Source organism: Ranitomeya imitator, chromosome 7 (assembly GCF_032444005.1).
Source record: "Ranitomeya imitator isolate aRanImi1 chromosome 7, aRanImi1.pri, whole genome shotgun sequence".
NCBI classification, from domain to species: domain Eukaryota; kingdom Metazoa; phylum Chordata; class Amphibia; order Anura; family Dendrobatidae; genus Ranitomeya; species Ranitomeya imitator.
Window position 1 is genome coordinate 220,409,052 of NC_091288.1, and position 21,900 is coordinate 220,430,951.

Consider the following 21,900-nt stretch of genomic DNA (forward strand, 5'->3'; position numbering starts at 1 on the left):
CACTTCCACTCTTCCACTTTTCGGGAGACATGAACGACCGACAGTCATGGTGCATGTAGTATCTGTAGACGTGGTGTCATTAGTGCCGCTCACCTCCTCCTGATGTAGAAGTGTGCAGCCGGAGAACCCTTTAAGATGTTCATAATAAATACGAATACACACTGAGGATCCAAACAGACAAAACGTTATGTACGAAGCTTCCAGTTTCCGCCAGCGCTTGTTTTATCACATTTTTATCTCTCTTTGCGTTTTGTATTTGTGTTCCCCGTGAAATAACAATTTTGGAGCATGGTTACTTCGCTCTCAGTGTCGCCCCGTCCCTCTTGAATATTTGCGAGTAAATTGACTATTGGGTGTTACCATTCTCTCTTGTGAAACGGGCGTGTCCCTACCTAGTCAGCACTGATTGGCCAGTGTCACATTGTAATAGTTAGTAACACCCAGTTGTCAATGAAACTAGACATTCCCAAGAGGAACAACGAAACATGGCTGTAAGAAATGATGATATAAAGTGGGGGACACAATTATACTTCAAGACAAAAAGCTTCCGGTGCCCCCATCAAACATGTCCGCCCCTCTCCGCCTGGTAAGCAGCCGAGTAAGTAAGGAAGTCAGTAGTGGCTCATTACACAGTTGATCAGTGCCGATATTGAGACCCCACCGATCTGATGTTGTGGAGGATACGTCCTGAATATTGCAAACTCCTTTAGGAACTAAGCCTGGGACACAATGTTTCTTTCTGACTTTATAACCCAATGTCCGGCCGGTCTCAGTATATTAGATATGGACACTCCATGTAAAGTTCTTCGATACTCCTCGATCTGAATTCTTCCTGAAGTTGTTTTTCTAATTTATTTACAAAATATTCCAGATATGAGGCCCACTGTGCAACTGAAACTGTGACTCTGTAAGGGGCTTTTAACATGTCTCTTCTTACACCCGGTAGGACCGGTAGGACTGACCACAGAGCGGACAAAAGGTCCCTAATCTTCCCTCTTTTCAAGGCGTCTGGGTGGGTTAGCACCTGCCGAATGTCCTCTGTGACTGAAGAAATGATGTTCGCTAATACAACCCGAATCTCGCCTTGATTCGTATAACGGGTGCAGATGTTCTCCAGAGTGTCTACTACCGGAGGATGGTGAATGCACCTCTGCCCACGGGAATCCCCGGAGGGTCTCATCCGCCTCCTCTCTGCACACATAGAGTTGGTAAAGTCACTGACAAGTCTATGTTTCAATATTTTCTTGACTTTTACTTCCACAGCCGGTTTCACACAATCTTGACAAAAGTTATTGGCGATTATTTTATCTCTTTGCACATATTTTAGACAACGTATCGCCTCACCTCTTAAATGTTTCACATCATACAGTTCGACACATTCTCTTAAGGAGCCTTCTTGTATTTTCTGAAAATGTGGTACAGCTTGTGCCAAGATTTGAAGCTTAAGGTTTAAGGTGAACAGGTCCGTATAAGGCATGGTGCCCGCATGGATCACGTCATTGACCATTTTCAGCAGGTTCATGCCATGCACTGAGTCATACTCTGCATTTGATGCAATCATTTTCCAGACATATTTGTTTGACTTGCCCAGCAAGAATTTGGTGATACTGTCCCTTTTGCTTTGGTAGGCTGGATCGTTCTCCATGTTTATATTTCCATATCTATAGGCGTATCCTGCACCATATGTCAAATGTGCGGGAGCGTAATCGGACAAGTTGCTGATACCGTGAATCAGCTCAGTGATTTTGCTTCCTTTCGTCCTCATGTCTTGTCTCAGGAGTTTTAGAAATTCTTCTTGAACATTATAATGCAGAATCATGGATTGATATTTGGTGACAGCCTCATTCCAGTAGAGTTCAACATCAAAACAGGTTTCATGAAGGTCTAGTTCTTCTCGGGTGAATTCCTCTAGAATTGTGTCGTTTAACCCACTTCCTAAAGTTTTTATCTTTGAACACTTGATGATGTAGTGGGTTTCCAGCTTACTCCTCAGGCTTTGGATCTTGTCTATAAACTCAGCTTCAAACTTTTTTGCTATGCGGATATTCATGTCTTCTGAATTACCTGTGAAATAAATCTGTAGGGATTCCTTCAACATCCTCTCCTCTTCATTCAGCATTCTCAATACCTTTTGGACTAAGTCGTGTATATGAAGTTCACCAGGAGGATGTTTGGAGGTGTCTTCTTGTAAGTTGGCCCACCACCGGCTCATTTTTCTACACAGGTTCCATTCCAGTTCTAGAAACTTTTCATAGAGCTCAGTGTAGATGTTTCCTTCTAATATATTTTTAAATCTGAAGATATAATTTTCATGATTTATAGAATTCCGTAGAACCTTCATGTCTTCAGTAAAGTTCTGCACGTTGCGAAAGTTGGCACTTTGCGACAGATCTTTTATTATTTGCAGTAGATGCTTCTTTAACTCTACAACTTTCTCACTGTAACAAGAAGTTTTGAGATCAAATGGAGGAATAACCCAATCATCTGTCAAAATATGATATGGTAAAAAATTATCAACTGCGTCATAAAATTGAAGGAACTTGCTACTTTCTGCCCCTATACGAAGAATTTCCCTATTTAACATAAGTTCTCCTCCAGAAGATTCTCTGTCCATTGCCTGATAGACCAATAAACAATTAGGCTTTTGCTTATGTCCTTTCATCCTTATTAATGCATGAGTCACAATCTGCAAAATGTTTCCCATTTCTGAGATACTTCCTAAAGCCATGTTAATTATGGCAATGTCACTCAACCCAACCACCAGTGTTGCCAACTCATTGTCGTGGTGAAAGCTCTCCTCTACAGGTGCATTTTGGAGAGCTCGTAGGCCTTCACAGTCAATTACAACAAAAAAGTCACAGCCCAAGTCCTTCTCTTCCACCTTAATAAGACTTATTAAGGCTCCATGTGTGCATTGTCTACGGGCCATCGGAAACTGTAGACCAAACATGGTGTTAAGAAGGGTGGACTTCCCTGTACCTTGGACTCCTAGAATGGATATCACTCGTATTCTGCATTTCCCTTTTGTTTTGGTGTGCAGTTCAATCAGGACATCAGTGATCCACTGCAGATGTATTCTGGAAGTATCTCCATCAATGAGCTGGACTGGAATTCCTTGTAGGAGAAGATCTGCAGCTGCTTTAGGAAAATTGGCACATAGCCTCACACCTTCTGGTGTGCTCTCTACCAGAACATCTGCTTCATACATCCATCCGATCCTAGAAAACACAACTTCTTGTATCGTATTTTCCAATATGGCGTTTGCAGAGGATTTTTGAAACTGTGTCCATTTTAGGAAATATTGTTGTTCTACGATGTTCAGGTAAGTAAATGCATATTGTAGATTTACCATTATGTCGCTGTGATTGTATTGACTTAGCTTCTTCAGGAGATCATGGCTTTTATGGATTAGTTCAGCTTTGTAGTCTGCTATGCAAAGTTCTCCTTGGTGTCTCAGGCGACACAACTCTTTTTCGATTTCTGCAATTTGCATGTTTAGATTTTGCTGCTGTTTTACATCTCCTCCTGCATATTTCATTGCACTTACAATATCATCAATGAGGTCTTTAGCGTATAATCTTCCACACTCACAGCCAGGTTGGTTTTCATCACTATAAAAGTGAAGTTTTTCGGCTTCCACCGACATGTCGCTCAATGTCATTTTTTTAGGAGATTTTTGGATGATATCTCTCAGAATAAGCTGTAACTTTTCGTTCAGCTTCATGTCTGATTGCATCAGAAATTTCTGCTCTTTGAGGTCAAAGTCTGAAAATAATTGTCTACAAAATTGGTTTGATTCTTGGGTGAACTGGTCTTGGTATATGAAATAGTAATTATTGTCGCTGCCCCCGACATGTAATAGGAAGTCCCACTGTTGTTTGGTCAAATTTTCCATAACTATGAACACAGCAGAGGACACCTTTGTTAAAAACTCAAACTGCCTCATACTTGTCTGTAAATCGTCATTTAGATTTACCAATGCAAAAGGCTTTTCAAGTGGATTCATGTCAATTTGGTAGGCAGGAAAAAACCAAGATATTTCCACCAAACCATGTGAAATAATTCTCGGCATATCTCCCCAGTCCATCACTCTTTGCAAGCAATTATCCTTACTCCTCTGTTGAGCAGTTAAAATTTGCTTCATAATCTCGGCTATGGACGTGCATCGACTCTTGCCAAGACTTACAAAGGAAAAGATTGTCAAAGGAATGTTTACGACACTGTCTTCAGTCAATGCCCTATGGTCAACCAATGATGGAGAAACGCTTTCCATGATAATACTTCTCATTGCCCACAACAAAAATGTGCCGTCTCCTCCTTCACCAGCTGGAAGGAGCAGAGGAACAGGGACCTGGCACATGGACATCCTTCTTATGATCTCTTGTCGTAGAAAATTATCTGAGCAATGGAGGAGACCGCAGAGAACATCTAGAGGGTGAAAAGGTCCTGGTACATTACCTGAAATGTTCAGTTGTGAATTACTTCTGGCAGACTCATGGTTAAAGTCAAAGGTTCTAAAAGCTTCTTGGATATTCAATGCCATGAGATGTCTTAGAAGATGCATGGGAATGTCCTTCACGGAATGGCAGGTAGCATCTGACATTCGCACATCACAAATGATACTTTGGACTTTTGAAAGCGACAGCTTCTGTTGTGCAAATGCACCTAGACCTAAATCTTCTAACATCATCCTGAACATCGCATTATCTGGAAAAAAGAGAGAATTTTATCAAGTAATTGGGCAAAATAGGATAGTTGCTGTTATCATAAACAGCCAACCCCACCAGCAAACCAAATATTCTACTCTGCCAAATTGGTTTTTCCATCATAAGTAAACTCTGATTCTGTTCATAAATGGGAGATTTGACATAAGGCATCAAGGTAGGACCTTCATCACACATGGTCAGCAAGGATTGCCAGACCAATGTTAGGTCTTATGAGCGATGTCAACCAGATCATTGTAAGACAGAATCAGATACTTTGGATTTTTTTTATACTGTCTCATAAAATATCAGTACTAGAGTTAAAACCTCACAGAGTCCTTCTGGATATTTTTGCTGGATAGATGTACGAATTTGACAACCATTGGAAAGTTGACGAAACCTACCAACCAGCAGGAAAAGACTAGTGCGTGAGTATGGGAAAGTCCTGAAGTTCTTCCTATTAGGATTGTTGGATTTCTACATTCCTGATCCTATTTTCTGTGCAAAATAAAAGCTTCCAGTGGACGGGAGGGGAAGAGAGGTCAGAGAGCTGCTTGGTCTGCTCACACTATTGAAAACACATTCACGAGTTAAGCCAAGACTGCATAAATATGAGGACGTTAGAAACTGTTCACCAAGTACTTTCGAACTAAGAGTATGGGCTGCTTAAGATGGAAGTAAAAAGTCTATTTTACTTCTTCTACCAATTTTAAAAACAATAATCCTACTAAAGTCAAAAGGAGAAAAGTGACCTGTCAATGGGTCAAGGTGATTACGTCGTCATGATGAGAAACGGTGAAATGAATGGTCATTTATCTAGTCAACCTAAAAAAAAATTGTGTCTTTTTTGCATTAAAAATGAAGTTTGAACTTAATTTTTTTTTTAGGCAAAAAGAAAACATTATCACAAAGACGATGGAAACTACATCAATAAGAATATTTCACAGCAGGAGGTGGAAACACATAATCACAAACAAAAACCAGAACAAAAGTGCACGATCCCGATAACTACAGTATTGTCAGCCCACAATCGGTATAATCGGCTCTAGCTGCTGCCAGTGGTGTAGACAATCATAGATGGTGACTCACCAGCTCCATCGTCACTCAGGATGCATAAAATCCGGGGAAACAAATGGGGATTTTGTTTCAAATGCTCCAAAAACTGTTGACAAGCGTCTTCCCCTCCGTCCAATAATTTGCTCAAGAGTTCTTCTGTCTTCTTCCTTGGATCATTCATCTGTTCCACGGCTTCGTGCCTCAGGGTATAATGGAGCAACGTATCAATCTCCTCTTCCAGACTGGCCAAATTTGATTGAAGAATCTTCCGGAACACTTTAAGCAACCTCTCCGTAGAGCTCATATCTGGTAATAACAAGAGGACAGGTTGCTGAGTAAAGGCTTTTATCATGCCATGTATATATACTGTATGGACCTTGGTATGGAGGCGTCTGGTTCATTATAAATGTTACAGTATATCACAGCTTTACAGACATCACCACCGCTGACCCAATCTACATTCCCTATCAGTCTTTGGAGTGTGGGAGGAAACTGGAGAATCCGGAGGAAACCCGCGAAACATGGGGAGAGCATACAAACTCCTTGTAGATGTCATCTGAAAAGTAGTGATTGTGTGATTGAAATGAAGCAGCACTATACTCACAATGATCAATTAAATCTGCATTATTCTCTGCTCCTCAAACACAAATCTTTGTAATTGGTTGAGTTGCCACACATCTATACTGTTTCTTCAGTGTTTATGGCTTTCTCTCCCTATGGCTAAGCTGTGAGTTTTCATGTCCTCTCACTATCCAAATTCATTTGAAAATGGCTGCTGCATTCCCTGCCTTGGCTTTTATACAGGCGCCGATATTACTTCTTGTTCAGCTGTGCTATACCATGTGATGTGATAGCAAAACATGATGGGAAAAACTGGCCAGCTGCACATGAGGTCCTGTGATTCTTCTCTAGCTGATGCAATTTTTTGCAATGTATAAAATAACAACAGCCTTTCACATATTTTTAAAATTCTCTGGCTCAAATAAGCAATCATTCTCCTCCTCCTCCTCCCTTCAACCTTTTTATTCTTTTAATATATTGTAGTCATCATACTTACAAACTTATAATTGCTCATTTTGCCCTTCTACCCAGCTATTTCTTCTCTTTTCTCTGCTCTATGTAGAAACAGGAAGTCTCTTGTCCCTGCAGAAATCATTCCCCTCTTCACTCTTGAGCCAACTGCTCCCTTCTCCCCCCTGCCACTGACTTTTGCAGTGATGATTCATGCAGGGAAAATTCACCTCCTGTTTCTACATACAGCTTAGAAGGATTAATTAGTTAGTAGTTATTAATGACGTGATGTCATAGACCTAATGGAAAAGAGAAGAATTATCTGGGTAGAAAGGAGGAATGAGCAATTGTAAGTGCACAGTGCTATATAATATGGTGACTGCAATATATTAAGAGGATAGCAATTTTTATGGGAGGAGGAGGAGGAAGAAGAGGTGGAGGAGGAGGAGTGCTGATCTCCGTGAATTTCTAGAAATCTGCATTGTATCGAATTACTCATCTATAGAAGAAATTGCTTTTAACATGATGAGATGGCAGCAGACTTCGGCAGTAAACCTGGTGTAAGGTGGTTCTGTCTGTCATTGACTGGCAGCTCTAAAACAGCTACCACGAACAGGGTTGGAGCAAGCTTCTACGTTTCACAGAGCCCTGGGGTTGTCCTCGCCTTCACTCCCTTATACAAAGATATAGACCTACACAAGGGTCCCAGGACAAGGACCACAGAGCCAGCTGCTGTTCTGTGGTAAGAAGGATAGTTAGGGAGCCGGGTCAAAAACAAGAGGACATCATTGGTACAAAATCGTCAGGAAGGAGAAACTTGAATAAATAAACCGAGGTCTAAAACAGGAAAGCACAAACATCCCAAGAGCAGAAGACACAGAACAAACCAGGGAAGCACAAGCTATATCTGGCAGCTTCCAGAAGCTTGCACAGAAGTCAAATCTGCGTTACTCAGTCCATCATAAACATGGCATTACAATCCATAAATCGGACGGTGAACTCGCAGCATCCAGAACAAATTTTTCACCTTGATTAAATCCAGATAAAAACTTTTGAGCGCAAATCAGATTTACTGAGGAGCTTTTGATCTTTATGGTCCTTGTCATACTACTGTAAGTAAGAACCTTGTCCGCACAGGTCAGACACGAGGCAGACAAGTGGACAGCAACTAAACCTGCCAATATGTCATGCACATCAAACTATGTTACCCCACAAGGTTTATCACCAATTCTAAAGGTGCTAGAAAGGGTCACATCAGTAGCAGAGCAAGAAAGGGCGCCTAAGCAACATGATAGCGAGCCGCCATAGCGGTGCCAGGGGGATTACTCCATAATAATGTATTATTATAGACCATCAAAGAGTTTTCTGGTAGAATCCACATCAGGAAATATTCTGCATTTAAGACGCATGTCTTTTTCAGGAGGATCTGCTCCGAAACCACCTGAAAAAGCTCTAACGAAACATTCAAAAGAACAAACATATTCACTGCAATGTAGAAAGTAATGACTCGGAGATCTCATGTTCTGCCTTTTCAGCATCTTTTAACGGCTTCAGGTTTCCAAAGAAACCAACCGGTGAGAAGAGACCTGGCCGTTCTCCAGGAAATTCCCACCCTGAAGACACCTCATAATAAAAGACAATGAGAAGCCTCATAGGACGCCCTGAAAACATCCGGGATTTTCCTCAGCGTTTGTCAGTGTTCTTGATTGAAAAAAGTGCTGGTGTTTTTTCATTGTTGATTTGAGGAAAAAAAAAAAGGTGGACAACACCAATAAATAATATGCCACAAAAATGGTGGAAAAAAGCAACAAAAAAAAAAAAAGTCAGGTGGCCAAAAACGTTGAAAAACTGCTCAGGAAACGACCATAAATATGATAGAAAAGAAACAGGAAAAAATGGCTGAGCTTCCCGAATTACAAAACCTGAAGCCCAAGAAACACTGAAAAGGCCAAACACAGGAACAGCAAAATGGTTTAAACATAGCAATGAATGGGACGAGCTTTCAAAAGGTGTCAAACTATTTTTTCAGGTGTTTTGAGGCTGGACCGACTCAAAATACATAGTGTTACATAGGACTGCAGGTGACATCTACTACATTATCTGCACTCAGAGAGTTATCCCTGTGTTATCTGTGGTGTTACATAGGACTGCAGGTGACATCTACTACATTATCTGTACTCAGAGAGTTATCACTGTGTCATCTGTGGTGTTACATAGGACTGCAGGTGACATCTACTACATTATCTGTACTCAGAGAGTTATCCCTGTGTCATCTGTGGTGTTACATAGGACTGCAGGTGACATCTACTACATTATCTGTACTCAGAGAGGTAGCACTGTGTTATCTGTGGTGTTACATAGGACTGCAGGTGACATCTACTACATTATCTGTACACAGAGAGTTATCACTGTGTTATCTGTGGTGTTACATAGGACTGCAGGCGACATCTACTACATTATCTGTACTCAGAAAGTTATCACTGTGTTATCTGTGGTGTTACATAGGACTGCAGGCTACATCTACTACATTATCTGTACTCAGAGAGTTATCACTGTGTTATCTGTGGTGTTACATAGGACTGCAGGCTACATCTACTACATTATCTGTACTCAGAGAGTTATCACTGTGTTAGCTGTGGTGTTACATAGGACTGCAGGTGACATCTACTACATTATCTGTACTCAGAGAGTTATCACTGTGTTATCTGTGGTGTTACATAGGACTGCAGGTGACATCTACTACATTATCTGTACTCAGAGAGTTATCCCTGTGTTATCTGTGGTGTTACATAGGACTGCAGGTGACATCTACTACATTATCTGTACTCTAGAGAGTGATCACTGTGTTATCTGTGGTGTTACATAGGACTGCAGGTGACATCTACTACATTATCTGTACTCAGAGAGTTATCACTGTGTTATCTGTGGTGTTACATAGGACTGCAGATGACATCTACTACATTATCTGTACTCAGAGAGTTATCACTGTGTTATCTGTGGTGTTACATAGGACTGCAGATGACATCTACTACATTATCTGTACTCAGAGAGTTATCACTGTGTTATCTGTGGTGTTACATAGGACTGCAGATGACATCTACTACATTATCTATATCTATAATATAACGCTGGGAGCGTCACTCTGTCCGAAGCCTTTATAGACTGCAAGCGCCGGCGCAGTCTGGCCCCCACAGAGTGACGCTCCCAGGAGATCGCGGTATGCGTAAGCACTGAACGCATACCGCGATCTCCACCGGAGAGTCAGAGACCGTGGACGCGCCAGGAGGGAGGGTAAGTATATTCACCTGTCCTCCGTTTCAGCGCTGCGTGCGGCTCCGTCTTCCGGCTCCTCTGCTGTGACAGAGTCCAGTCACAGGCAGAGGAGCCGGAGTGTGTGTTCAAGAAAATGGCGCCGGAAAGCGCGGACTGCGCAGGCGCCGATTCCTGCTGCCGGAATTGGCGCCTGCGCAGTCCGCGCTTTCCGGCGCCATTTTCTTGAAGACACTCCAGCTCCACTGCAGGTGTGTCTTCAAGAAAATGGCGCCGGAGAGCGCGGACTGCGCAGGTGCCGATTCCTGTTGCCGGAATCGGCGCCTGCGCAGTCCGCGCTTTCCGGCGCCATTTTCTTGAAGACACACCTGCAGTGGAGCCGGACGATAGGTGAGTATGGTATTTTTTTTTTTTTTATATGGCAGCTAGGGTTGAGCGAAACGGGTCGAACATTTTCAAAAGTCGCCGACTTTTGGCTAAGTCGGGGTTTCATGAAACCCGATCCGACCCCTGTGCGGGGTCGGCCATGCGGTACGCGACTTTCGCGCCAAAGTCGCGTTTCAATGACGCGAAAAGCGCCATTTCTCAGCCAATGAAGGTAAACGCAGAGTGTGGGCAGCGTGATGACATATGTCCTGGTCCCCACCATCTTAGAGAAGGGCATTGCAGTGATTGGCTTGCTGTCTGTGGCGTCACAGGGGCTATAAAGAGGCGTTCCCGCCGACCGCCATCTTACTGCTGCTGATCTGAGCTTAGGGAGAGGTTGCTGCCGCTTTGTCAGAAGCAGGGATAGCGTTAGGCAGGGTCCATTAACCACAAAACCGCTTGTGCTGCAGCGATTTGCACTGTCCAACACCACCCTCGGTGTGCAGGGACAGTGGAAGTTTTTTTTTTTTTTTTTCCCCTCAGCGCTGTAGCTCATTGGGCTGCCCTAGAAGGCTCCCTGATAGCTGCATTGCTGTGTGTACGCCGCTGTGCAAACCAACTGCTTTTTTCAAAGCACAAATCCTCTTGTTCCTTCCTTTCTGCACAGCTATCTTTTTTGTTTGTCCACACTTTTTATTTCATTTGTGCATCAGTCCACTCCTTATTGCTGCCTGCCATACCTGGCTGAGATTACTGCAGGCAGGGAGATAGTAGCTGCCTGCCATACCTGGCTGAGATTACTGCAGGCAGGGAGATAGTAATTGTAGGACATTCCCTGTTTTTTTTTTTTTTTTTTTTTTTGGTGGGAGATTAAGATTGGCAATTTGGCATTTCTGCTAGAGTGCCATCCCTGTGTGTGCCATCTCTCTCACATAGTGGGCCATAGAAAGCCTTTTCATTTTTCTGTATTTTTTTTTGTGGGGTGTATAAATTCTCCCTGATAAAAATACAGTGGGAGATTAATATTGGCCTTTGGGCTTGTGTGCCAGTCCTGAGTGTGCCATCTCTCTCACAAATAGTGGGCCATAGAAAGCCTATTTTATTTTTTTTTTGGGTTTTATAAATTCTCCCTGAAAAAAAGGGAGATTAATATTGGCCTCTGGGCTTGTGTGCCAGTCCTGAGCGTGCCATCTGTGCCAGCCCTGAGCGTGCCATCTCTCTCACAAATAGTGGGCCATAGAAAGCCTATTTAATTTTTTTTTTGGTTTTATAAATTCTCCCTGAAAAAAAGGGAGATTAATATTGGCCTCTGGGCTTGTGTGCCAGTTGTGAGCGTGCCATCTGTGCCAGTCCTGAGCGTGCCATCTCTCTCACAAATAGTGGGCCATAGAAAGCCTATTTAATTTTTTTTTTGGTTTTATAAATTTTCCCTGAAAAAAGGGAGATTAATATTGGCCTCTGGGCTTGTGTGCCAGTTGTGAGCGTGCCATCTGTGCCAGCCCTGAGCGTGCCATCTCTCTCACAAATAGTGGGCCATAGAAAGCCTATTTAATTTTTTTTTTGGTTTTATAAATTCTCCCTGAAAAAAAGGGAGATTAATATTGGCCTCTGGGGTTGTGTGCCAGTTGTGAGCGTGCCATCTGTGCCAGTCCTGAGCGTGCCATCTCTCTCACAAATAGTGGGCCATAGAAAGCCTATTTAATTTTTTTTTGGTTTTATAAATTTTCCCTGAAAAAAGGGAGATTAATATTGGCCTCTGGGCTTGTGTGCCAGTTGTGAGCGTGCCATCTGTGCCAGTCCTGAGCGTGCCATCTCTCTCACAAATAGTGGGCCATAGAAAGCCTATTTAATTTTTTTTTTGGTTTTATAAATTTTCCCTGAAAAAAGGGAGATTAATATTGGCCTCTGGGCTTGTGTGCCAGTTGTGAGCGTGCCATCTGTGCCAGTCCTGAGCGTGCCATCTCTCTCACAAATAGTGGGCCATAGAAAGCCTATTTAAATATTTTTTTGGTTTTATAAATTCTCCCAGAAAAAAAGGGAGATTAATATTGGCCTCTGGGCTTCTGTGCCAGTCCTGAGCGTGCCATCTGTGCCAGTCCTGAGCGTCCCATCTCTCTCACAAATAGTGGGCCATAGAAAGCCTATTTTTTTTTTTTTTTGGGTTTTAGAAATTCTCCCTGAAAAAAAAAGGGAGATTAATATTGCCCTTTGGGCTTGTGTGCCAGTACTAAGCGTGCCATCTCTCTCTCTCTCTCAGTCAGTGGGCCATAGAACGCCTATTTTTGGTTTTATTTGTTTTCTAAATTCTCCCTGAAAAAATCATTTTATTTTATTTGGTTTCTAAATTCTTCCTGATAAAATCATATTTTTTTTATTATTTTTTTTTCTAAAGTCTCCCTGAAAAAAAAAAAAAAAAAAAAAAAACAGTGGGAGATTAATATTGGCCTTTCTGCTTGTGTGCCAGTCTTGACTCCTGGGTGCGTCATCTCTCAGTCAGTGGGCCATAGAACGCCTATTTTTGGTTTTATTTGTTTTATAAATTCTCCCTGAAAAAATCATTTTATTTTATTTGGTTTCTAAATTCTTCCTGATAAAATCATATTTTTTTTATTATTTTTTTTTCTAAAGTCTCCCTGAAAAAAAAAAAAAAAAAACAACCAAAAAAAACAGTGGGAGATTAATATTGGCCTTTCTGCTTGTGTGCCAGTCTTGACTCCTGGGTGTGCCATCTCTCTCTCTCTCTCTCTCTCTCTCTCCAATTGTGGTCCATAGAAAGCCTATATTTTTTTTCCTTGATTTGGGTTCCAAAATCTACCAGAGAAAATAACTACATCAATCATTGGTAGAAAAATATTGGCCTCTGGGCTTGTGTGCCACTCCTGACTCCTGTGTGCGTCATCTCTCAGTCAGTGGGCCATAGAACGCCTATTTTTGTTTTTATTTGTTTTATAAATTCTCCCTGAAAAAATCATTTTATTTTATTTGGTTTCTAAATTCTTCCTGATAAAATCATATTTTTTTTATTATTTTTTTTTCTAAAGTCTCCCTGAAAAAAAAAAAAAAAAAACAACCAAAAAAAACAGTGGGAGATTAATATTGGCCTTTCTGCTTGTGTGCCAGTCTTGACTCCTGGGTGTGCCATCTCTCTCTCTCTCTCTTTCTCTCTCTCCAATTGTGGTCCATAGAAAGCCTATATTTTTTTTCCTTGATTTGGGTTCCAAAATCTACCAGAGAAAATAACTACATCAATCATTGGTAGAAAAATATTGGCCTCTGGGCTTGTGTGCCACTCCTGACTCCTGTGTGCGTCATCTCTCAGTCAGTGGGCCATAGAACGCCTATTTTTGTTTTTATTTGTTTTATAAATTCTCCCTGAAAAAATCATTTTATTTTATTTGGTTTCTAAATTCTTCCTGATAAAATCATATTTTTTTTATTATTTTTTTTTCTAAAGTCTCCCTGAAAAAAAAAAAACAAAAAAAAAAACAAACCCCCCAAAAAAATGGGAGATTAATATTGGCCTTTCTGCTTGTGTGCCAGTCTTGACTCCTGGGTGTGCCATCTCTCTCTCTCTCTCTCTCTCTCTCTCTCTCCAATTGTGGTCCATAGAAAGCCTATATTTTTTTTCCTTGATTTGGGTTCCAAAATCTACCAGAGAAAATAACTCCATCAATCATTGGTAGAAAAATATTGGCCTCTGGGCTTGTGTGCCACTCCTGATTCCTGTGTGCGTCATCTCTCACTCAGTGGCCCATAGAAAGCATATAGTTTGTTACATTTGTTTTCTAAATTCTCCCTGCAAAAATCTATTTTTTTTTTTTTGGGGGGTTTCTAAAGTGTTCCTGAAAAAAATAAAAATAAAAAAAAAATAATAGTGTGACATTAATATTAACATTTGTGCTTCAGTGACAGTCCTGCGTGTGGGGCATCTCTCTAATTTGCAGCCACCAAAAAAAGAGTGTGTAACATTGGGCCTGATTTTCGCTGTGGTCTCACCAACCTGTAAAGGGGTAGCTAAATCATACTGAAGTTATAGCTCACCGTGTAAGTTGTGTGACTGCAACAAATAACGTTAGTTTGGTTACGTTTTTAAAACAATGAGGAAGTCTAGTGGAAGAGGTCGTGGCCGGGGGCGTTCATTGTCAGCTGGTAATGAGGGTAGTGGTAGTGGTGGAGCATCAGGTGGTCGTGGGGAAAAAAATATTGCACCTAAGTCTGGAGCTGTGGAGCCAGGTTCGTCATCCGGCTACACAAGGCCTCGAACGCTCCCTTTTCTGGGATTAGGAAAACCGCTTTTAAAGCCGGAGCAGCAAGAGCAAGTTTTGGCTTATCTTGCTGACTCAGCCTCTAGCTCTTTTGCCTCCTCTCGTGAAACTGGTAAAAGTAAAAGCAGCGCGTCGTTAGTGGATGTTCACGGTCAGGGACAAGTCACTTCCTTGTCCTCTTCAGCAAAAACAACAACAGAGAAGAATGCAGCAGGCGACACAACGGGTTACTCCATGGAGCTCTTTACACATACCGTCCCTGGTTTAGAAAGTGAAGCAGTTAACAGTCCATGCCCATTACAAGTTGAATCTGACATGGAGTGCACTGACGCACAGCCACAGCCAGACTACTATGCTGGTCCTTTGACTCAGACCACAACATTGCCCTCGCAGGGTGCTGATCAAGAATCAGACCCTGATGAGACTATGTTGCCCCATCACGAACGCTATACCACCGAACGACACGGTGACACAGACGAAGTTGCGCAGGAGGTACAAGAAGAGTTATTAGATGACCCAGTTCTTGACCCCGATTGGCAGCCATTGGGGGAACAGGGTGCAGGCGGCAGCAGTTCTGAAGCAGAGGAGGAGGAGGGGCCGCAGCAGGCATCAACATCGCCACAGGTTCCATGTGCCGGGCCCGTATCTTGCCCAAAACGCGTGGCAAAGCCAAAACCTGGTGGAGGACAGCGTGGCCATCCGGTTAAAGCTCAGTCTGCAATGCCTGAAAAGGTATCCGATGCTAGAAAGAGTGCAGTCTGGCATTTTTTTAAACAACATCCAATTGATCAGCGCAAAGTCATCTGTCAAAAATGTTCTACTTCCTTAAGCAGAGGTCAGAATCTGAAAAGTCTCAATACTAGTTGCATGCATAGACATTTAACCACCATGCATTTGAAAGCTTGGACTAACTACCAAACGTCCCTTAAGGTTGTTGCACCCTCGGCCAATGAAGCTAGTCATCAACGCAACATCCCTTCCGGCAGTGTAGGACCACCATTTAGCGCACCACCTGCTGTATCTGTGCAGGTATCTTTGCCAGGCCAAAGCAGTCAGGGTCAGGGAATCACCAGTTTCGTAGTAGGAAACACTGCATCTAGGGCACCGGCGGCAACAATACCATCTCCCACCATCTCTCAGTCTGCCATGTCCACCGGCACCCCCGCTAGTTCCACGATCTCCAGCTCTCCAGTCCAGCTCACCCTACATGAGACTATGGTTAGAAAAAGGAAATACTTAGCCTCGCATCCGCGTACACAGGGTTTGAACGCCCACATAGCTAGACTAATCTCGTTAGAGATGATGCCCTACCGGTTAGTTGAAAGCGAAGCTTTCAAAGACCTGATGGACTACGCTGTACCACGCTACGAGCTACCCAGTCGACACTTTTTTTCCAGAAAAGCCATCCCAGCCCTCCACCAGCATGTTAAAGAGCGCATCGTCCATGCACTCAGGCAATCTGTGAGCACAAAGGTGCACCTGACAACAGATGCATGGACCAGTAGGCATGGCCAGGGACGTTACGTGTCCATCACGGCACACTGGGTAAATGTGGTGGATTCAGGGTCCACAGGGGACAGCAAGTTTGGGACAGTTCTGCCTAGCCCACGGTCTAGTAAACAGTTGTCTGTAGCCGTTCGCACCCCCTCCTCCTCCTCCTCCTCCTCGTCCTCCTGCAGAAGCAAGAGCTCGTCCACAGACCGCAGTCGCACAAACACTCCATCCGCACCTGCCACTGTTGCACACCAGGTCTCCCATTATGGGGCAGCTACTGGCAAACGTCAGCAGGCTGTATTGGCTATGAAGTGTTTGGGCGACAATAGACACACCGCGGAAGTTCTGTCCGAGTTCTTGCAGCAAGAAACACAGTCGTGGCTGGGCACTGTAGATCTTGAGGCAGGCAAGGTAGTGAGTGATAACGGAAGGAATTTCATGGCTGCCATCTCCCTTTCCCAACTGAAACACATTCCTTGCCTGGCTCACACCTTAAACCTGGTGGTGCAGTGCTTCCTGAAAAGTTATCCGGGGTTATCCGACCTGCTCCTCAAAGTGCGTGGACTTTGCGCACATATCCGCCGTTCGCCTGTACACTCCAGCCGTATGCAGACCTATCAGCGTTCTTTGAACCTTCCCCAGCATCGCCTAATCATAGACGTTGCAACAAGGTGGAACTCAACACTGCACATGCTTCAGAGACTGTGCGAACAGAGGCGGGCTGTTATGTTTTTGTGGGAGGATACACATACACGGGCAGGCAGTAGGATGGCAGACATGGAGTTGTCAGGTGTGCAGTGGTCGAAGATTCAAGACATGTGTCAAGTCCTTCAGTGTTTTGAGGAATGCACACGGCTGGTTAGTGCAGACAACGCCATAATAAGCATGAGCATCCCCCTAATGCGTCTGCTGATGCAAAGTTTGACGCACATAAAGGATCAGGCGTCTGCACCAGAGGAAGAGGAAAGCCTTGATGACAGTCAGCGATTGTCTGGTCAGGGCAGTGTACATGACGAGGTACCGGGCGAAGAGGAGGTGGAGGATGAGGAGGATGATGGGGATGAGTATATTTTTAATGAGGAAGCTTTCCCGGGGGCACGGGAAATTGGTGGCGTGGCAAGGCCGGGTTCTGGTTTTTTGAGGGACACAAGTGACGTAGATTTGCCTGCAACTGCCCCTCAACCAAGCACAACCGCAGATTTGACAACGGGAACTTTGGCCCACATGGCGGATTATGCCTTGCGTATCCTCAAAAGGGACACACGCATTACAAAAATGATGAACGATGACGATTACTGGTTGGCCTGCCTCCTTGATCCTCGCTATAAAGGCAAATTGCAAAATATTATGACACATGAGAACTTGGAACTAATATTAGCAACAAAACAATCAACTCTTGTTGACCGTTTGCTTCTGGCATTCCCTGCACACAGCGCCCGTGATCGTTCTCACACGAGCTCCAGGGGCCAGCAGACCAGAGGTGTTAGAGGGGCAGAAATCAGAAGTGGCGTTGGCCAGAGGGGTTTTCTGACCAGGTTGTGGAGTGATTTTTCTATGACCGCAGACAGGACAGGTACTGCAGCATCAATTCAAAGTGACAGGAGACAACATTTGTCCAGTATGGTTACAAACTATTTTTCATCCCTTATCGACGTTCTCCCTCAACCGTCATTCCCATTTGATTACTGGGCATCCAAATTAGACACCTGGCCAGAATTGGCAGAATATGCATTGCAGGAGCTTGCTTGCCCGGCAGCTAGTGTCCTATCAGAAAGAGTATTCAGTGCTGCAGGTTCAATACTAACAGAAAAAAGGACTCGTCTGGCTACCCAAAATGTAGATGATCTAACCTTCATTAAAATGAACCACAACTGGATTTCAAAATCTTTTGCCCCACCCTGCCCGGCTGACACCTAGCTTTCCTATGAAAAGGTCTTGCCTGTGGACTATTCTGAATGACTTTTCCAATCTCGTAATTTTCTTCACCTGATTGTCCAGCATACGACATGTTTCCACCTCACGAAATGGCCAAACTCCCCACACGGGGCCGTGCTATCGCCACTTTGCGCTTGGACCCTTGAGAGTGCTGTTTGTCTGAAGAGGTGGGTGTGGCCGCTTTTGGTCGACGGCACTGCCACTGGGTCCCTCATAGTACAATAAAGTGTCTCTGGCAGTGGTGGTGCGCACCCAACGTCAGACACACCGTTGTAATATGAGGGGCCCTGTGCCTGTACCGCCGGCCACAAGACAGTTCCCCCCCCCAGCTCAAACAGTGCTCTACCACTAGCAAAATTATCTCTCACAGCTTCACCAATGTGTAGTCTAGGCGCTGACATCCTTCAATTCCTGGCACTGACAATACCATTGTTTTGACATTTTTGTTATGTTAGGCCTTCGAAGCCTGTCTGCGGTCCCTTCTTTCTACAACTACTACACTGACCAGGCCACTGCTGGCCGTGTTACCCTGGAACCAATTTAAAAGTGCCTACAGTCAGCCCAATTTTGTTATGTTAGGCCTTCGAAGACTGTCTGCCGTCACTCCTTCCACTAGACTTCCACTGACCATACACTGCTGCCCATGTACCCCTGGAACCAATTTAAAAGTGCCTACAGCCAGCCCAATTTTGTTATGTTAGGCCTTCGAAGCCTGTCTGCGGTCACTCCTTCCACTAGACTTCCACTGACCAGACCACTGCTGCCCGTGTACCCCTGGAACCAATTTAAAAGTGCCTACAGCCAGCCCAAGTTTGTTATGTTAGGCCTTGGAAGCCTGTCTGCGGTCACTCCTTCCACTAGACTTCCACTGACCAGACCACTGCTGCCCGTGTACCCCTGGAACCAATTTAAAAGTGCCTACAGCCAGCCCAAGTTTGTTATGTTAGGCCTTCGAAGCCTGTCTGCGGTCACTCCTTCCACTAGACTTCCACAGACCAGACCACTGCTGCCCGTGTACCCCTGGAACCAATTTAAAAGTGCCTACAGCCAGCCCAAGTTTGTAATGTTAGGCCTTGGAAGCCTGTCTGCGGTCACTCCTTCCACTAGACTTCCACTGACCAGACCACTGCTGCCCGTGTACCCCTGGAACCAATTTAAAAGTGCCTACAGCCAGCCCAAGTTTGTTATGTTAGGCCTTCGAAGCCTGTCTGCGGTCACTCCTTCCACTAGACTTCCACAGACCAGACCACTGCTGCCCGTGTACCCCTGGAACCAATTTAAAAGTGCCTACAGCCAGCCCAAGTTTGTTATGTTAGGCCTTCGAAACCTGTCTGCGGTCACTCCTTCCACTAGACTTCCACAGACCAGACCACTGCTGCCCGTGTACCCCTGGAACCAATTTAAAAGTGCCTACAGCCAGCCCAAGTTTGTAATGTTAGGCCTTGGAAGCCTGTCTGCGGTCACTCCTTCCACTAGACTTCCACTGACCAGACCACTGCTGCCCGTGTACCCCTGGAACCAATTTAAAAGTGCCTACAGCCAGCCCAAGTTTGTTATGTTAGGCCTTGGAAGCCTGTCTGCGGTCACTCCTTCCACTAGACTTCCACTGACCAGACCACTGCTGCCCGTGTACCCCTGGAACCAATTTAAAAGTGCCTACAGCCAGCCCAAGTTTGTTATGTTAGGCCTTCGAAGCCTGTCTGCGGTCACTCCTTCCACTAGACTTCCACAGACCAGACCACTGCTGCCCGTGTACCCCTGGAACCAATTTAAAAGTGCCTACAGCCAGCCCAAGTTTGTAATGTTAGGCCTTGGAAGCCTGTCTGCGGTCACTCCTTCCACTAGACTTCCACTGACCAGACCACTGCTGCCCGTGTACCCCTGGAACCAATTTAAAAGTGCCTACAGCCAGCCCAAGTTTGTTATGTTAGGCCTTCGAAGCCTGTCTGCGGTCACTCCTTCCACTAGACTTCCACAGACCAGACCACTGCTGCCCGTGTACCCCTGGAACCAATTTAAAAGTGCCTACAGCCAGCCCAAGTTTGTTATGTTAGGCCTTCGAAGCCTGTCTGCGGTCACTCCTTCCACTAGACTTCCACAGACCAGACCACTGCTGCCCGTGTACCCCTGGAACCAATTTAAAAGTGCCTACAGCCAGCCCAAGTTTGTTATGTTAGGCCTTCGAAGCCTGTCTGCGGTCACTCCTTCCACTAGACTTCCACTGACCAGACCACTGCTGCCCGTGTACCCCTGGAACCAATTTAAAAGTGCCTACAGCCAGCCCAAGTTTATTATGTTAGGCCTTCGAAGCCTGTCTGTGGTCACTCCTTCCACTAGACTTCCACAGACCAGACCACTGCTGCCCGTGTACCCCTGGAACCAATTTAAAAGTGCCTACAGCCAGCCCAAGTTTGTTATGTTAGGCCTTGGAAGCCTGTCTGCGGTCACTCCTTCCACTAGACTTCCACTGACCAGACCACTGCTGCCCGTGTACCCCTGGAACCAATTTAAAAGTGCCTACAGCCAGCCCAAGTTTGTTATGTTAGGCCTTCGAAGCCTGTCTGCGGTCACTCCTTCCACTAGACTTCCACAGACCAGACCACTGCTGCCCGTGTACCCCTGGAACCAATTTAAAAGTGCCTACAGCCAGCCCAAGTTTGTAATGTTAGGCCTTGGAAGCCTGTCTGCGGTCACTCCTTCCACTAGACTTCCACTGACCAGACCACTGCTGCCCGTGTACCCCTGGAACCAATTTAAAAGTGCCTACAGCCAGCCCAAGTTTGTTATGTTAGGCCTTCGAAGCCTGTCTGCGGTCACTCCTTCCACTAGACTTCCACAGACCAGACCACTGCTGCCCGTGTACCCCTGGAACCAATTTAAAAGTGCCTACAGCCAGCCCAAGTTTGTAATGTTAGGCCTTGGAAGCCTGTCTGCGGTCACTCCTTCCACTAGACTTCCACTGACCAGACCACTGCTGCCCGTGTACCCCTGGAACCAATTTAAAAGTGCCTACAGCCAGCCCAAGTTTGTTATGTTAGGCCTTCGAAGCCTGTCTGCGGTCACTCCTTCCACTAGACTTCCACAGACCAGACCACTGCTGCCCGTGTACCCCTGGAACCAATTTAAAAGTGCCTACAGCCAGCCCAAGTTTGTTATGTTAGGCCTTCGAAGCCTGTCTGCGGTCACTCCTTCCACTAGACTTCCACAGACCAGACCACTGCTGCCCGTGTACCCCTGGAACCAATTTAAAAGTGCCTACAGCCAGCCCAAGTTTGTTATGTTAGGCCTTGGAAGCCTGTCTGCGGTCACTCCTTCCACTAGACTTCCACTGACCAGACCACTGCTGCCCGTGTACCCCTGGAACCAATTTAAAAGTGCCTACAGCCAGCCCAAGTTTGTTATGTTAGGCCTTGGAAGCCTGTCTGCGGTCACTCCTTCCACTAGACTTCCACTGACCAGACCACTGCTGCCCGTGTACCCCTGGAACCAATTTAAAAGTGCCTACAGCCAGCCCAAGTTTGTTATGTTAGGCCTTCGAAGCCTGTCTGCGGTCACTCCTTCCACTAGACTTCCACAGACCAGACCACTGCTGCCCGTGTACCCCTGGAACCAATTTAAAAGTGCCTACAGCCAGCCCAAGTTTGTTATGTTAGGCCTTGGAAGCCTGTCTGCGGTCACTCCTTCCACTAGACTTCCACTGACCAGACCACTGCTGCCCGTGTACCCCTGGAACCAATTTAAAAGTGCCTACAGCCAGCCCAAGTTTGTTATGTTAGGCCTTGGAAGCCTGTCTGCGGTCA

General features: G+C 44.9%; 1 protein-coding gene across 1 annotated transcript; it reads right to left on the reverse strand.

Moving 5' to 3' along the window:
• Positions 1 to 659: 659 nt before the first annotated feature.
• Positions 660 to 6,111, reverse strand: LOC138646210 (up-regulator of cell proliferation-like). The gene is made up of 2 exons (XM_069735673.1): positions 5,793 to 6,111; positions 660 to 4,707 (listed from the first exon to the last, which is right to left on the reverse strand). Exons 1-2 carry the CDS (start codon positions 6,109 to 6,111, stop codon positions 770 to 772), a joined length of 4,257 nt encoding a protein of 1,418 aa, XP_069591774.1. The 3' UTR covers positions 660 to 769.
• Positions 6,112 to 21,900: the final 15,789 nt, after the last annotated feature.

Coding starts and splice junctions, on each gene's coding strand:
- LOC138646210 (XM_069735673.1), bottom strand. CDS start 6,111: ATGATAAAAGCCTTTACTCAGCAACCTGTCCTCTTGTTATTACCAGAT. Junction 4,708..5,792: donor CCTGAGTGACGATGGAGCTG/GTGAGTCACCAT, acceptor TCTTTTTTCCAG/ATAATGCGATGTTCAGGATG.